The following is an 18,116-nucleotide window of genomic DNA, read 5'->3' on the forward strand; positions in this document are numbered from 1 at the left end:
ATTCAAACAAAAAAGATGGTTGTCATTGTGTGAGATATCCCTGGATGTCAGGTCCTCCATAAGTTATAATGATGCTTTCTTAATTTTAACAATATTGTGATTAGGTAATTATTTACAGGCCCACCATAGGCCCTCTCTCTAAAACTTAATGAAGTGGCCTTTAGTCTCCCCGATTACCACAGGGGAGAACTGAAGAGAATTCTTGGACCTGGTACGAGGGAGGGTTGTAACAAGGATATTTCTTACAGTGGAGCTTCCACACCCTGTTTCAATAGTGACCAAGTCCTACAGCACAGCCAGACAGAGCAAGTTGAGAGCAAGGACTGGGTGCCTCCTGTTTGATTATTGGGACTGCGATACGTGCTCCGTAAGTGTGAACAATGAATGCTGTGACAGAAGGATGGATCTTGCCTCCCATGGGCCTGACCTTAGGGAGAGCTCTGCCACGAACTAGCAGGGCAATCTGGGGCAAGTCATATAATGTTTTATCTGAAAAATGAGGGTTAGATGCTCTTTAAAGTGCCTTGCAGTTGTAACCTGCTGCAAACTGCTGTTTCTTTTTTTTTTTTAATTAAAAAATCATTTTATTTATTTTTGAGATAGAGACAGAGCACAAGTGGGAGAGGGGCAGAGAGAGAGGGACACACAGAATGTGAAGCAGGCTCCAGGCTCCAAGCTGTCAGCACACAGCCTGACACGGGGCTCGAACCCACAAACCATGAGATCATGACCTGAGGCCGAAGTCAGACACTCAGCCAGGCACCCCTGCTGTTTCAACCCAGAGAAAAATTACCTTACATATCCTGTGTGAAGTGAATGTTACCTGGGAACGTAGCACATTGGATTAGGAAAAGGAGATGATCGAGAATTTCTTAGAAACTATTTAGAATCCTCTTGCTGCTCCACCTCCCCCAAATTACTTAAAGCATGTCCAACATTTATTTAAAAGTGAAGAAGCCCAGCTATCTCAAATATACTTGTCTTTTGAAAATGGTTCTATTGATGGAATTCAGGAGGGAACTCTAGTCTCCGTGGGGGTCTCCAAGCACGTGACCCATCTGAGATGACAGGTGAATTTTTCTATTTTTTATATCTGTATTTCAAACACAGAGATAGATGATCAAGGAGCAGCTTTGGCATTTTGCACTCATCTCAGATCCAGTTAAGACAGACATAACTAGAACTGTATTCAGTGAATGCAGCTGCCTTAAGAAAATAGGGCAAAATTGGCCTAACAGATGTTCATGTTTATCTAATAATAATAATAACAACAACAACAACAACAACAACAACAACACACTGTGTTTATCTGGAGCACAACTAAATTGTTCCTGCTGATTTCAAGGTCCTAGTGCAAAATCCTGGATTCAGATCCTGTGGATTTATCACACCCACTGGAGGACATCGGCTTTTGAAAGCTCTGAATGGATTATCCTCTTCCAAGAGTGGGCTCATCCTTTCCAAAAGATAACATCTTGTTTCTCTGGCCTGAATTTCCCTAGACTTCTTTCAAAACACAATTCGTGAAAACAATGTGTGAGAACACACGACTATGGGAAGTGCTCGCGGGACTACTGCAATAAATATGTCAGGTATATGAACTAACTGATGCTATTTATTTGGTCTATAAGAAGAAAGTATCGGGATACAATAAATTACAGTCATTTTTCAACATCTCAGATTTCTCCAGTAACGCATATATGTTGGCAGACCTTAGTGGATCATGCTAATTTATTTGTAAATCATCAAAGGAAAGAATAAAACATATGTTCCCAGGCAAGTGAATGGAATGGAAAACCGAATTGGGCAACAGTAATATTTTCCGCCCCCAGAAGTAAACATGTCAACATGGTGAAGAGGGTTTTGTCCCACTTCTGGCTGAACTTTGAGCGGTGAGATGGCTAATACCGAGGGACCCAGCTTTGCCGTCCTTTCTCACAAAGCATTCCATGATTCAAGGAAAGGGCAGTCTGCAGCGTGACATGGAGAACTAGGTCAGAATAATATTTCTTAATGGTGATTCCTACAATGTTCTATTAATTACAGCAGTGGTTCAGAATTTTCTGTGCCTTGGTAGGTTGTATTTTTAAGTAGGCACTAATTTTTTTTTAATTTAATGTGATATAAAACGAGTTCGAAGGAATCCCTACTATGTAAGTGGTGAAAAATGATGTAGGGGAGTAGAAAAAAACATGTACTTATCCATATATATACAGCACAAGTACGTATTCCAAAGATGATCTTTGTGAACATAAAAGTTTATGCTGCTTTTGATTTGTGTGGTTTAAAAAAAAAACACAATAACACTAGCAATGTTTAGGGATCTTGGAGCAAAACATCAGAACAGAAACTCTTTGCCCTAAATTCACGTGTACTCTCTGGCTTTCTCTCTTATTGCTTCACATAGATTCTCCCTCTTTTCTGGCTAAATTAGTTAACCCACAGTTGCCTTTGTGGAAGGCATCCCTACAACATGCCTTGCCTTTTCTCACCTGCCTGTTTTTGTTCCCATCATTTATTGAGGCTGGGGAGAGGCACCCTCCAGCTCCACTGGAATGGGGTGGGAGAACCTAGCTCAAGGGCCCCTCCTCCATGAAGCTTCTTTTTACCCCAGCTAGAAATGATGGTCTCTTCTCAAGCAGGCTTCCTCAACCTCAGCACTGCTGACATTTTAGGCACGATAATTCTTTGTGGTGGGGGGGACTGTTTAGAGTGTTTAGCAGCACCCCTGGCCTCTAGATGCCAGTAACATCCGCCTTCCTACCTCCACCAAGTCGAGACAATCACAGTGTCTCCAGACTTTGCCAGATGCCCTGCGCAGGGGAGGTAGAAAATCACCCCAGTTAAGAGCTACTACTGCCCTAGGGCTCTCCCCAAATCAGATCACAAAGAGAACAAGGGTCAGGTTCCTAGCAGTGTTTTGGTTCACATTGAAATTTATTTGATGATTAATGAACAAAAGGTGTTTTTTTTTTCTTTAATTATCAGTTGGCAGTTTCTGAAAATTAATGCATTAGGTTAGTTTGAATCAGGCCAGACTCAGAAAACTATAAAAAGGAATTACATTACTGCCTCTTTCTTTTTAGAAAAAGCTTGGGGTTTTTTGTTTGTTTGATTTTTAAAGAACTATAATTTTGTTACTGCACCATTGGATTGAAATGAGAAGCCACCAGAGAACGTCTCTGCATCTTTTGAAACGTTATTGTTGAAGTCACTAACCATTATCTGATGACCCTTAGAGAAAGGCCAGTAAGCTAAGTTTCTGTCAGAGTTTAGTACTAGAAAATTTTATCTTTTCTGAAAAAACTGGGTTTCTTCTTACTATTTCATAATGGGAGATGTGTCACTAGTTTTATTTTCCTTTTTTGACTTGGCTGTTGGGAAGCTCAGAACTAAGTTTTATGCTCAATTACAGTAATTATCTTCATCCTTTGATTTCTAATATTAATCCAACTTTTTGTTCTCCTCACTAGCCACAATTAACTCTTGTCTTTCACTTTTGTTCTGATTGCTTTCTTGAATCTGTCTTTTTTATAAAATAAAATTTTAAGCAAGTGGAGTCCTTACCAACCAGGACACTTTGGGAAGTAAAAAGAGAGCAATTGATGATTAAGCTGGACAACAGCTTAACCTGAGACTGTTTGGGGTAAGATAAAAATGTGGTGTCACTCTAGAAATAAATAATAAACATAACAGAGAACAACAGTTATTCCATTCTCAGGTTGGGGATAATTAAAGATAAACATATGCCCTAAATAGAGAATCAAAGTTATGTGTTTATCATTCATTGTGTGTCACAACTGTTGATTAGAGTTTAATATTTATTACCTCTTAGGAAATTTTGTAATTAGCCACTGTATCAGGAGAGAAAAAAATCTTGGGCTTTCTTAAATGTATTTAATTTCTACTAAAAGGGAGAGGGAGATCCTTTAGATCTGGAACAGTGATCACAATAGAAGTTTCGTTTGTGTGTGATTTATGGAGACTTGGAATAAAGGCACTATTGACCAGTATCAGATTTCTAATGACTCTATCTTGTTTTTCCTAAGCAACTTCTCATAAACTTTTGTAATATCTTAAGCGGCCAGCTGATACTATGTTCAAGCCTGTTTACAGAGCTATTAATAAAAGCTATGTGGCAACTCCAGGAAGAGAGTCAAACCATTTTTTTTTTTTCTCTTCATTGGCTGGAAACAGTTTTCTGCTTATTTTGAAAAACATGAGATCACTAAAGTTCTTGATATATGCTGGACATTCTGCAAAGAAACTCAGAGAAAATAAATGGGATTCTAACTTATTACCTAAAGGACTCATAGTCAAAAAGGAAAGTCATTGCCAATGCCTTGACTGCAAAGTCTTTCCTATGTGGAGTGAGATTTCAATGTGGTACAGGTGAATTTAAAAGAAGATGGGACTTTTTTTCTGTGTGTGCTCAGAATCATGCTGTAATTCAAGTTCTTGGTGGCTGATCTGTTTTTTGAAGTAAATTAATATTCTCTGATTAAACAAACTGAAAATTTAAGAACTACCATTTATTGATCTCTGACTACATGCCAAGCACCATGCAGGCACTTGACAAGCATTGTGTTAATCTGTTCTCAAAACAGCTCTGTGAAATGAATGTATCATTAGCTCCATTTTTACAGTTATGAACCCTAAGCCTCAGGGACAACAAAGAATAAAGAGACGATCAGAGCCATCTGATCTCTAAGCCCTGCTCTTTATACTATTTCATACTGCCACAGTAAAAAAAACTATCAGTGTGAAAATGTAAAGCTCAGCTCTGGGAGCAAGGAGAGTGGCCAGAGAAAGATAACAATAATAGTAACAGCAGCATTTAGGTAGCAAGCACTCTATACCAGGTAGTTACATATGTCTCATTTAATTCTTGCAACAGTCCTGTGAGAAAGGTACTATGCCCACTTTACAAACAGAGAAACAGGAGAGAAAGTGATATACTCTCCAGCGCCCTGTAGCATTTCTTGCCCTGGTTAGTTCCCATGTTACAAGTGGTCTTGATGTTTCTCTGTGTGTGTTGCTTAGCATTTTGCAGTTTTTAAATCACTCTGTTTGCTTTATTTCATTCTTACGATCATCCTCATTTTACAGATAAGGATATTGAAAAAATCAAGAGCTTAAGCTATTTCCCCAAGGCCATGGCCATTGGGTTATTGGCAGAAACAGGATTTGAGCCCAGGTGTTTGTTTGTTTGTTTTTAATTTGAGAGAGAGGCAGAAGGAAAGAAAGAGAGAATCCTAAGCAGGTTCCACACTCAGCATGGAGCCCTACACAGGGCTCAATCCCACGACCCTGGGATCATGACCTGAGAGGAAATCAAGAGTCAGATGTTCAACCAATGGAGCCACCCAGGCACCCCAAGCCAAGGTAATTTTATACCTAGCCCAGGATTCTTTATTCTGGACCACACTGCATATCTGAAATGTGGCTGTAAGGAACAGTACAATCCTAAACTTTTCAAGCTGATGCTGACCTATATAGCCTTCTGTACCGAAAGGAAAGAATCTAAGCTTGATTTTGAAGCAGAAGCCATATATTTCCTTTTCAGGCCTGGCTGTAGGACAGAATGATTTCGATTCACTTTAAGGTGGCAACCACTTTGCTTAAGGTCAGACTTGTTGGCAAAGGGCTTCTCTTCCTGCCCTTCTCCCTGATCCAACAACAGTGCAGATTTTCTTAACCCACACCAATATTGATACTAAGTGTAGAACTTATCAACTAATTAGAAGCAAAGGAAAACAGAGTCTATATGAATACAAGTAACAGTCACCATTTATAGAGTGCTCTCCATGAACTAGGAAATTTACATGCCTTTCCTCATCCAGTTCTCTCAACTTGAATAGGTGCTGTTGTTTTTATCTTGAAGAGGAGAAAATGGAGTGTTGCACAGGTAACTTTCACACTCAGCTGGTGGTGGTGATTTTAATCCAGCCCTATAGAAACTGCCACCCTCCTGATTCCATAAGTCCAGCCCCCTGCTAGGCAGAGATCTGTCCAGAGCAAACATTCCAAATCCTTCAAGCCCTTCTTGCCCCTCGACAGTAAGGTAGGATACTAACAAACACATTAAGATAGGGCAGTGCAGGTAAAAGATGGGAAGAAGCAGGAGTATATTTGTTCCCATCCCTGTCTTACTTTTAGTCCTCTAGTCTAGAAAATCTCCTTGTTCCTTCGTAGCAGTTATCCCTATCTGAAAGCATCTGCCTTGTTTGCGTGTAATTTTTCTGTCATCCCTACTGGAATGTAACCTCTGTGTGAGCAGAGTAGAGCCTGTCCTCTTACTCCTGTCTTTCCGGTCCCTGCCACAATGCTTGGCACAACGGAAGTGCCAGTAAATAGTTTGCCCCATAGTGAATGAACTGATAGCACACAAAAGCTGAGATGTCCCTGCTGAAAAAAGGGGGACTATTCCCTTTCTCTGGTAAACTCCTTGATTAGAGAGAGAGAGAGAGAGAGGGAGAGAGAGAGAGAGATTGAGAGAGAGAGAGAGAAAGCTTTGGAACAATCATTTCTAAAAGGCAAAGAAAGCCTTGGTTTGCCAAAATTTACAGAGAGCTGTGATTATGAGCTTTGCAAGCCATTGCTCCTTAAACATTGTCAGATTTTTTTGTCTTGGTAAACCTCTGCTAGGAATTCTGACAACTCCCCTTCCTCACCCCTCCACCCCTCTTCTCCCAGTCCACCTCTAGTGAATACACATCCTTCTCCTGCCGACCAGCTACATATCCGGGTTCACAGACGAAGGCCCAGGTGGCTCTTCACTAATGGCTCATCCGTTATCTGTATGAAGAGTCAGTGCCTTTTCTGAGTAGATTTTTTTTAAAGCTAAATTGACCTTTGGGGGGGGGGGTGGGGAAGCATTCTACAGATAGCAATGTTTTGCTCTCTGTTCATCTCTTCTTTCCTTATTTCTTGTCTTCTCTTCAAATCTATCCTGCATACCTTTTTTCAAAAACTGTCGACTGAGCATTACTAATGCAGACTGTGGAGATTTCTTCCTTTCTGCCTCACTTTTCGAGCCACCACAGCGCTACCAGGCTGCTCTGAAGAACATACCCTTCCTGCCCTGCCATTGCCCCCATATTCCTTACTCAACATTTGGATATTTTTACGGCATATATTCAGTTGGAAAGATAATACTGATACTTTGTTTTATATGAACATTTATACACCAGGACCCTTGTGAGGCACTGACTTCATTGGGATACTTTATGGCTTAATACATCTGAATGATTTATATCTCATTTTGTCTAAGCATTTATGCTAATAAATTTAACAGATTCCCCAGTACTGCCTGGTCCTTCATTTTCTTCAGAGGGTCAAAGCGAGAGGAAAATAAAGCAGCATGTTACTAAAGAAAGAAGGAAGAAATTGGCCTAACCGATTTAGAACACAAATAAAATTAAACGCAAATAAAATCTCTGATTACAGTTTAGCTGGAGCAAGTCAAGTTCCTAGATCCAGATAGATTTCTGTAATTAAGCTGCTTCTCAAAGGCAGAATCACAAAATGACAGAATATTTAGCAAGCTAATTTACTGAGGTATATATTTTGGTCCCATATAATTAAATCCAACACTTAGGAAAAACACGGGGGAAAAAAAGCCCTGACAACTATTAAACTGAGTGCAGCCGGGAGAGGGAAAGGGATAAGATAAAATCCAGTCTATAAAATATATTCCATTATCTTTTATAGGTTAAAAAAAAACACAAAAGAATACTTGGAAAGAATCTTCTAAGCTGGGAAGATTTTAAGATTGTGTGGAGATTTTTTTTTTTTTTACAGGTGCAGAATAAGTTGGTTTTTTTTTTTTTTTTCTTTTCCCCCTTTTTTCCCCTGTTGTTTGCAAAGTTGAATCTGGGGTCAGGAGTTCTAATTGTAACCTCAGACTAGAATTCCAGATGGTGCGCTGAGGACTGGAGCAACTCTCAGTTCATCAATTTCATGGGCCTACGTATCTGCTCTGGCCACGGCCCGGCCTCCATCCCCACTGTGGCATTAATGCAGAACAAATTGAGACATATCCTCTATATAATTAGTTCCAGAATTTAAAAAGATTTACGGTATAATAATAGAGGCAGCGCTGCGGAATCCTTCCAATGGGGACTCTGGGAGCTTGGGGACCATCATCTCGCGGTGGCATCAGAACAGACGGGTAACTCTGGCAATTCCAAGAACTGCACGCTGGGGGAGAGGGGATATTTTTGCAAGGCCCAGGTGGTGGTTCTCGCCGGTCCTGAACCCCAAACTGGGTCAGAGAACGGAGTCTGAACTGTAGACGAGTGGTTGTTCAAAAATATCGGGTTATTTTTTCAAAGGAGCAGAGGAAACCAGGGTGGAGGGCAAGGGGAAGGTGGACTCCGACAAAAGTCCCTCCTTGACTTTTTTTTTTAATTTAAAGAAATGAAGCTGGGGTTTCTACCGCCAGCACCGGGCTGGAAACGGGCTTAAGCGCCTGCCGGGAGGCCGGGGGTAAGCAGATACCCAAGAGTTGGGAGTCTTCAGGGTGGAGAGGAGCAGCCGGTAGGCTGCCCGTCCTGCGCTCGGAGCTCCCGGCTCTAGCTCCTGCGCGAGGTGCTAACCCAGCGCCAGTTCCTTGGGGCGGCTGGCGGTCGAGCCACTCCTCTTCGGCGTCTGCGGCCCCAACCCTTGACAGATCGCAGTGCTTCGGTGTGTTTATTCAGTTGTCGGCGGCCGCGGGGTGACGCCCGGAGCGCAGCCTGGGAGTATGCGCTGCCCCCTGGGGCCGCGGCTGCTCCGCCGGGCCCGGCTCTTGGTCAGAGCCGAGGTCAAAGTGGGGGGTTTAGAGGTCCTCAGTACCCCCTCCCACTCAGCAGCGATTTTTTTGATCTTGCAATAATTAAGCACTTTCCAGGCCAGGATGCGTTTTACCAACGTACCAAAGCCATATGGATTGTCAGCTTCTCTCTCCCCCTCCTTTCTTTACTCATTCCATTTGCTCTAGGAAGGCAGAGGGGTCGTGAGGGTGAAGCCCCGGGCTAGACGTTGAGCGACCTGGGTTTCAGCTCGGCTTTGCCACTATCTTGCTACGCATCCTTAAACAAGAATAGTGACAAAATTGTAACGTTTATTGAACGCATAAACCAACACTATCCTCCTGTCTAATCCTTATGACCCCATGAGGAGGACGCTAGGATTCCACTATCCCCTTTGATCAATAAGAAAACTAAGCCTCAGAGAGGCTATGGAACTCATCCAGGGTTACACAGCTGTTACCTGGTGGACCTGAGGTTCCGTTCTCCGACCACCAGTTCCTCGCTCTTAACCACTGAGCTCCACAGCTGCCTTTCCTCCGCTGCCTGGGCCTCAGTTTACTTCTCTGTAGACGGGGAGTTGAACTCCCATCTCTCCCAAACGGTGATTCAGACCAGCTCCTCTGTGCCACAGGTCTCAGCGCTGACGTTGAGTGGGAACGTGGATGAGAGAAGTGCGCGGCCAGGTCTACGCAGCCCTCATTTCCTTGGGCCTCGAGCTCCGGAGGTGCAGGACAGCGCCTACATGCGGGGGCGGGCTACAGAGTGGACCTTCCTCGCGGCCAGACTGTCTGTCTCTCCCTCCGGCAGGCTCAGGGTGCCGAGGCCAGCGTAGCGGGCGCGGCTGCGCGGTTAACCGCCGAGCTCCCGCAGAGAACGTTACCCAACGGAGGAAGTGGGACCTCAGTTGGCTGGTTCCCCGGAGGTGGCTCAGGCGCTCCAGGGCTTCCGGGCGTGGGGATGGGCAGGGGGCATTCGAGTGAGGCCCTCTGGGGTGAGGCCCTCCGACTTCGAGCGGCTCCGGACGCACAGCACTTACTTCTTGACCCCGCGGGTTGCAGGGAACTCCTCCCACTCCTTCGGACTACTAAATCGGGGTGAGGAGGCACCCCAGGATTGAAACGGGGATCGCACTACGGTTCCTCTCTCCCTCTAGGATTCTCAGACAACAAATGGCGGTGGAGAGAGGAGTCCTAAATTTTCTCGCCCCCCCCTTTCCTCTCCACCCCACCCCACCGGTGAACTTCTTCTGTAAAACATAAAGGCAGGGAATTAAGCACTTCTGCCCTATCTGGGATTCAAAACCACAAAATCTCCCGTTCAAACCACCTCCCCCCCAAATACCCACCAAAAAACTTTGCAATGTTGGGTGAAAGAGAAACAACCTGGATCTTTTCGTTTGCAAATGAAAATCCCTGACTTTTCATAAAGGGCTTTCCTTCCCTCGTGGCGCCTGAGTGAGTCCTAGTTGAGAAAAATTCCTTCGAAGTAGAAATAAAAGTGGGAAGTATGAGACAGGGGTCTGGGGCATTCTAAGGGCAAAATGGCCTGAGAAGTTTCGTCTCGCAGGGCCTTTCTGCACCAAGAGGACCAAACGTCCTTGCCCTCTGCCTAGCCCTCAGCCCGGCTGCAGGTTTAGAGATAGCACTTGTGGGAGCGTGGTGGACAATCCACAGAGTGTAGGGGGAGGAAGAGATGGTCTCCAGAGCCTTTTCATTTCTTTAAAAATATATAAAGCTTCTGAGTGGAAACAAGCACAGTCAAGCACCAAAGTAGCGCAGAGAGGGGTGCAGTACCTCGTAGGTGGCCTGGGGAACAACCCGGTAGCGCCTGTGCCCGACCTTTGCCCTCACCGTCTCCTGTGCCTCTAGGACTAGCGACCCCAAGAGGAGGGAATTTTGTTTGGCGTGTGGGCCCCGAGCGTGCTAACGCAACTCCCACTTCCTTCGTTTTACTCAGTGCAGATTAAAAGCAAAGAGCAAGAAATGGAGAGTAAGTCAAAGCTTTTTAAAACGTTCTGTTTCTTTGCCGTTCTGCGGCTACCTTGGTTGTCGCTTCGCTGGAGCTGCGGGCCCCATCCGCGGCCAGCCTGGAATAAGAGGCCTGGCGGCAACCAGCCGCTGCCCGCCCGCGCTCCAGGCGGTTCCAGGTTGCGCCGTCGCCGCTACCCCCAGCCTCTCCCGGGCTTTTCCACGTGCCCCGAAACGCACTCCAACCCGGGTTCCCAGCGCTTCTCCTTGCTTAGGGTCTGCATCCCCTTAAATCCTGACTGTTCTGGAAAACAAAAAACAAAACAAAACAAAACAAAACAAAACAAAACAAAACCCCAAACACCTGCCCTGAGGCGCGGGGCTCCCAAAGAGTGACTAGTTGGAGGGAGGAGTCTGTTGCGGCGATGCCCGGATCTCAGAGCTCCAAACTACGCGAACGCTGCCACCGACTGTGGGCCACTGTGTGCTTTCCTTCGTGGTCCTCCTAGCCGGTTTGCGCCTTCTTATCAGTTACTGCTTATCCAGAATGGTACTCTTGACCGTGAGCAGAGGCCGAGCTAGGTGGGATTAACTCTAGGATCCAACCTCTCCCCGCGTGCTTGTCTTCGAATCCTTCCCACCCCTCACCCTCCAAAACAGGTTCTGAGATTCTCCAGTCAGAATATGTGCAGGCTCTGGGTGTTTCCCTAAGGGTATTCTTCCCTCCCAGACTAGCCGCTGTTCACTGGAAAGGAAGATTAAGTGCCGCTGGCACCGATTTTTAGGCAGGCGGCAACTGCCCTCCTCTGGGCGCAAATGTCACCAAGTTAACCAACTACCAAACGATCGAAACATGCCGTTTATCACAGCTGATGCACCCCGCCCCCCAAGTCACCCACGTTCACCTTGAGTCTGGCCTCTGGAACCCACAAGGTGTCCCCCCCACCCCAGTGAACCTGAGATTACGGCCACCACTCCTGCCCGGCGGCTCTAGAAACGAAGCAAGAGCCAGGCTTGCGGGCGCAGAACGAAGGAATTCGCTTCTCTGAAACCCGGGAAAGTTTTCCGTGCTTTCCTGAAGTTCCCGCCGTCTGGGAGCTCACCTGCCCCTCCCTTGAGCCCGCCCTCTCACATTAACAACCCCATCCCGCCCCACCCCCCCCATCACAAATGGATGTAGTGGGGACATTCACTGCTCACCTGGAGAGGCTCTCCCAGAGGCGCCCACACTTGAGAAGGCCGAGAAGGGGAGGTGGGGGGAGGGCTGTGTCCCACAGGCCAGCTGGGAGCGCGTGGCGGGTAGGAGAGGAGGGTGTTTCCTAGAGGTAGGCTCCCTCAGGCCCGCCCCCACCCCCGCCGCGAGGGCGCCCCCGCCGAACCGCGCGCGCCTCCCGGCCAGGCTTGGGCTGCGGTGTGAATGGAACTGCCGAGGCTCCTGGCTCCTCCTCCTCCCCCGCCGCCGGCCCCTCTTATTTGAGCTTTGGGAAGCTGGGGGCAGCCAGGCAGCTGGGGTAAGGAGTTCAAGGCAGCGCCCACACCCGGGGGCTCTCCGCAACCCGACCGCCAGTCCGCTCCCCCTTTCCCGCCCTCCCTCCCACTCATTCAGTCACCCACCCACCCAGAGCCGGGACGGCAGCCCAGGAGCCGGGGCCCCGCTGCCTCCTTGCCGCGATCCTGGACTTCCTTCTGCCGCAGGAACCGGCTTCCACGTGTGCCCCGGAGCCGGCGTCTTCTCACTCGCTCCGCTCCGGGCCAGGGTGCTTTCCGCAGCCCGAACAGCCGGGGCTCCGGGGCCCGGGTGGCATCTGGGGCAAGTTAGGAGCGGCCGAGTCCAGTGCCCAGCATCTGCAAGGCCGAAGGAGCGGCGGGGCGTCCGGGGCTGAGCCGCAGCAAATGGGCTCTGACGTGCGGGACCTGAATGCACTGCTGCCAGCGGTACCCTCGCTGGGTGGCGGGGGTGGCTGCGCCCTGCCCGTGAGCGGCGCCGCGCAGTGGGCGCCAGTGCTGGATTTTGCACCCCCGGGCGCCTCGGCTTACGGTTCCTTGGGCGGACCCGCGCCGCCGCCGGCGCCGCCGCCACCCCCGCCGCCGCCGCCGCCTCACTCCTTCATCAAACAAGAGCCGAGCTGGGGCGGCGCGGAGCCGCATGAGGAGCAGTGCTTGAGCGCCTTCACCGTGCATTTCTCCGGCCAGTTCACCGGCACAGCTGGAGCTTGTCGCTACGGGCCCTTCGGTCCTCCTCCGCCCAGCCAGGCGTCCTCCAGCCAGGCCAGGATGTTCCCCAATGCGCCCTACCTGCCCAGCTGCCTCGAGAGCCAGCCGGCTATTCGCAACCAGGGTAAGCAGGCCGGGGAGCGCCCCCTATACGCGGGGTGGTGGCGCCGGGGCTACCGTCCCGCGCTGGCACTCCCCTGTCCTACCCCTTCCCTGACCCCAGCGCTTACCCAGCTGCCTCCCCAAGGACTGTGTGGATAGCGGAAGCAGCGGCTAAGGGAGAGGAGGCCCGGGAGAGGGAGAGGGAGTATGTGCCGGCATAGGCCCCCGACGGCCTCCTGAACCAGGAGCCGGACTGGTTCTCGAGAGCCCGGGGGTCATCTGGAGCCCCTTGCACCCCGGGAGATTCCGGGACTTAGAGTCTCTGTGGGAGTGGGAAGGGGGAATGGGTGTGGTGTCTGGCGCTGTCTCAGGAAGGTGTTTTGTGGTTCAAGTCACCACCAAACTGTTAGGAGGCACTGGACCTTTTTAGCTTTTAAATCGAGGGACCAGCACCGGGTGTGCAGCCGGTGTTCCCACCCTGAGCCAAAATGTCAGGAGCCGCTCCGGCCCCTAATACGGCGATGGCACACATTAGACGTGTGATAAGTATCACGGAGCAAAGAACGAGGCAAGGAACCCGCTAGCATGTAAACAGTGGCTTTCCTGGAACCGTGTCCCTATGGTAGTATAAGAAGCGGATGTCTCCTGGCGTCCAGCTCAGGCGGCGTCCATGAGGGCTCCAGGGCTGGAAGAGAACTCTGTTTATCCTATTCCAAGCTGTGTGGGACCGGGTCCTCCCTACCGTAGGGCCCAAGCACAGGCCCTCCTTTCAGCGCGCCTTGCCTCCTTCTTGTCATTAAACCCGGGGCTCAGATGAGGAAAGATTTTTGCAAAGCATGGGAGTTAGAACAAGAACAATTTACTTGCCCACTTCAGTCGGTGTACACATAGGGACACAGCCAATAGTTTTCTCATCCCTCTCTGGCGACCGCACACCTACTCCCCTCAGGAACTAGCTGGAACAAATCGTGCAGAGCCCCTGTAGTTTGTTTTACAAATTTATCCTAATTGGACTTCTGTGCTGTGTGAGAAACTGCATCAATTTGAGTTGATTCACTATTTTAGGAAACGCCTTGCGAATTCAATGGCGGAGGGTTTTGCTGGAACAAAACTTCCCGCTAGCTTAGGGACTGGGATGCTTCTGGAATGCGTGGGATGGGAGAAGTAGAGCGTGGACAGTTTGCAAGAGGTGCCAGGGCTTCCAAGGCACTGAAGGGCTCTATGCTTCCCGAAGATTCCGCAACTTCTAAAGGAGTTATCTTCAGGCGGTTCCTAACTTAACCCAGCCTGGAGCACCTGGCTCACCAGAAGCCCTGGTGAAATCGAAACCGTTTTCCCCTCTTCGTTCAGGGAGTCTGGGATCTGTGTTTTGAGGAGCAACCGCAGGCAGGCTCACGGGGGCCCCTCCACTCAAGGTCTTTCTAAGTGAAGTTCTTGATTCGCCCCAAGGGATGTTGGAACAAGTCGGTGTCGACTCAGAGGCTTGTGTTCTCTGATCGTGTCACCTCTAATTAGCAGGTTGTTACAGTTTGCAAATCTCCAGGTCTCAGTTTCCCCATCTGTAAGAGGAAAGCTGAAATGGGCAACTTGGGGGCTGGGCCTCACCTGAAGTTCTGTGCCACTGGAGCAGAAATCCAACTTTCCTCTGACTTGGGGTTCTAAATTCAGAAGGCAGGAGACCACCTAAAATTGACTGGACCAGAAACCCACAAGACTGGCAGGCAGGGGTGTGATGTGAGTCTGTGTGTGGATGTGTGCTCTTTGCAGAGTCTGAGAAGCCATTTGGTCTATTTCTGGGGCTCAAAATACTACCATGCTGTTATTTATTTGAGTTCATCTAGATTCTGTGATGACTTTTGGAACCAGGGCTCTCTCACTTTGTTTGGACCCCTTCTATAGGCAGGTCTGGTGCCTGGGATCCCATCAGGTTAGCATAGGGTTGGGGGGCGGTGAGACTGTGGGCTTCTTAGCCAGCAGGCACTACATTTAAGGGAAACGTCTGAATTCCTGTCTAGTAGGTAGGCCCAGCCGCTGAAGAGATAAAAGTCTTGGGAGTTGGGACCAGGATTGGCAGGTGGAGTTCTCTTCTCGACTCTGGGAAAACCCAGTGGAGAGCCAGCCCCAGACATGTACCACAACCTGTAAGGAGGTTCCTGTCTGTGAATTTAGGTTTTTCTTGCATTGAAAATGTAAAACGGGTCATGCTTGCCTGGCTGTTGGGACTTACTGGGCAGCTGGGAGGTGGGGTGGGAATGTCAGAAGCTGCTCAGCCCTGGCCTCGGGAACCCTGAGATTCTAGATTTATCCTCTTGATTTCTAGTGTTCCTGTGGCTCCCCCCAGGAATGCAGGGCCTAGCGGTGTGTGTGTGTGTTGGGAGAATCAGGGGCATCAGCTCCTTCCCTAAAGTATGGGAATGGCCATCAGCAGACCCAGGCCAAACTCCAGCAGAGAGGAGTCACGACTCTGAATCCCCGTTCCTAGGCAAGGCAGCCTTGCCGTGGCCCACACGAGAGGGCAATTGGCACCCTCTCCCGCCCCCCCTCCAAGGGATCATACCATCACCTCCCCATTTTTTTAATAATTTCTTAAATAGTATAGGTGGTTTCCTAATATCATAAACATTAACTCGGCAAACATTTGTTGAGCCTCTACTCTGTGCAAGGCACTGGGAAGTATTAAGACAGAGTGCATCTTTTAAATATCTCACAGCCTGACGGAGAAGTTGCTTATTTCTGGATGACAAAATCTAGGCTCTAAGAGGTTATGTGTGCAAGAGGTCCCTCTGTGGCAGAGCTGGGACTCGAACCCAGACCATATTAGGTTACTTCTACCTCCTTTTCCAGGGATCTTGGCCGCTCTGTTGAGATGGATTTCCTTTGCTCCATTGGATGGGCACTGAATTAATTAATAGTGGTCTGGGCGTGAGGGCTCATGGTTTGTAAGGGCAGTCAGTAGTGGAGTGAGGACTGGGGTAGTCTCAGACTTAATGCGCAGGGGGCATCACCAAGCCACCCTAGGGTCAGTGCAGAGACCAGCTCTAGAGAAGGGCCAAGGGCACGTCTCTTTGAGTCACTTGAGTATTTCGTTGGGGGACAGATTTTCCCCTATTCTGCCACAGCTGTGGAGTCATCATTTCCAGCCTTCTGACCCCCTTCCTAACTGAGCCTCCATTCTACCCGTCAGCTCTCAGGAGGCCCGGCGGCCAGGCGGTTCCTGGGTTCCTCCAATGCCTCGAGCGGGGAAAAGACGCGCAGAGCGTGTCTCCCCTCTCCTTGCGGTCAAGGTTGCACTCCATTCCCCAGCACGGACTAACCATGGGAAAAGCGCTACCTTGGCGGATTAGAGCCTCTCCCTCTCGGGCATGTACAAGGAGCCTTTGAATACGCTGCTCTTTTCGCCAACAACTGTCCCTCCCTAGGTCCCCGCCCCCATGCTCTCAACGCCTAGACCAGCACGAGGCCCCAGGACAGCGCGATCTAATCAGTCCCGCGTCGGATAAGCTTCTAATTAAAAGAGCCCTCCCTCCCCTCCGCTGACGCTTTCGCCTCGGCCCCTCCGGGGGGGTCTTGAGGGAGGGGGTTGGAGGCTGGCCTTTGTCCCCGGGTCTTCGTGTCCTGTAAGGTGGGGGGCCTTGGGAACCTCGCTGGACGAGGAGCCGACGCGGCGGGTGCGGGAACTGCAGCCTGCAATCCCACAGTTGGCGGAGCCCGCCTTCAAGAACAGCACCGTGCCCTGGGCCACAGCTTCTACTCATCAGTTCAGAAATGGAGAAGGGTTTGTCTAGGGACAATTTCTTTGCGGCTTCTGTTTCTCCTGGTTAAAAAAATTTCTTTCAATATTCGGCCTTTTTTCTGCAAAATGTGGCACTGAGAGCCAAATTTCGTTCGTAAGCTGACAGGCCTCAATCAGGGCTGTGCCTTTGCTCCCAAAAGGAGGCCCAAGGTTCTCACCCAGCCCTGACAGCTAATGGGGCGGGGGGTTATCTTTGCCTACTTAGCAGGCAATAGATTGAGGACTCTGGGGTCATGCGAATTATAAAAGCTTCTTAAGTTGTCAACTTGTGGCACCAAGCAGTGTGCGAGACTTGGCCTGCCTAGTACATTCCGGTAATTGGGACCTGTACCCACCCTCTTCCCCACTCCACTCCAACACGTAACACTGCCTGGTGTGGGTAGGAGAGGCTGGGTTTTTGTTTTCCTTTGGGGGGTTATGTTTCAAAGATTGGGGTAATGGTCTCCTTCCTCTTTCCATTCTAAGTCTTCACAGACGCTTGTCACAGAGCCTCTGTCACGCCTGGGGCAAGAGTAGGGGGTGAGGGGCCTTTTCACCCACCCACTCCCCCGAAATTGAATGGAGTTTGGAGATCCAGTGCAGGGACTGGGTGGGGGTGGGCTGGCACTGTGGCCCTGCATGAAGGCTGTGTGAGCGTCAGGGCAGATCTCATTCACCTCCTGTCCTGGACCCTCAGTCCTGAGACTCTTGGGGACTGCGTGTATAGAAGGAGGGAATCCCACTAGTCAGTCTGTTCAGGGTTCCAGGACTGATCTTTATCTTAGCTGGAGGATGCTTTTTCCCCAGAGATGGCAACAGTTTCCCAAAAGCTGGTGAGGAATAGATTTAAAGCAATTTAATAACAATTACAGAAAGAGATTACATTTTTCAATCAAGACACTAATCAAGACTTTTTTTTTTTTTTTTTTTTTTTTTTTTTTAACCCAGTCTTCGGGGAGTTGGGGAAGAACACAGTTGCCCTTAGTTTTTCCTTAGGGAAACTGTAGCAGGGGGCCCGGGCACTGCCATGAAGGGAAACGGAGGTACAGTCCGGCACACTCTAAAACAAGCGCCCTTCCCCGCCTGGAGCGCAAGGAACGTGGCCCCCACAGTGGTAGAGTTAGGGACGCACTGGGTGCGAGTTGGGTCCGAGGGGGTAAGGAGGAGGGCACAGGACCGAGGCCGGCGGGGCCATCTGGAAGGGCCTCACCAGCTTTCCTGAGGGCCGTGGGTGTCGTGCTGTAGGGTCGCGCAGCTTCAGATAAC

General features: G+C 49.1%; 1 protein-coding gene and 1 long non-coding RNA gene across 8 annotated transcripts in view; one reads left to right on the top strand and one right to left on the bottom strand.

Moving 5' to 3' along the window:
• The window catches only part of LOC147576572 (uncharacterized), a 59,892-nt gene extending 47,690 nt beyond the window's left edge, over positions 1–12,202 (bottom strand). The window contains exon 1 of the long non-coding RNA XR_015240931.1: positions 11,963–12,202. This is a non-coding gene — a long non-coding RNA (uncharacterized LOC147576572). The remainder of the gene's footprint in view (positions 1–11,962) is intronic.
• An 81-nt stretch (positions 12,203–12,283) lies between these two features.
• WT1 (WT1 transcription factor) overlaps positions 12,284–18,116 on the top strand; it is a 51,276-nt gene continuing 45,443 nt past the window's right edge. For 2 of the 7 annotated variants that reach the window (XM_086677738.1, XM_086677741.1), the window contains exon 1: positions 12,284–13,100. In XM_086677738.1, the coding sequence (XP_086533864.1) occupies positions 12,656–13,100 (445 nt within the window). In that variant the 5' untranslated portion in view covers positions 12,284–12,655. Of the gene's footprint in view, positions 13,101–13,129; positions 16,854–18,116 lie in introns of those variants that run through there. The other 5 variants (XM_086677737.1, XM_086677739.1, XM_086677743.1 and 2 more) reach the window with 5 other exon arrangements.

The sequence above is a fragment of the Puma concolor genome, chromosome D1 (genome assembly GCF_028749965.1).
Source record: "Puma concolor isolate L17-30 chromosome D1, mPumCon1.1.hap2, whole genome shotgun sequence".
Lineage (NCBI taxonomy): Eukaryota > Metazoa > Chordata > Mammalia > Carnivora > Felidae > Puma > Puma concolor.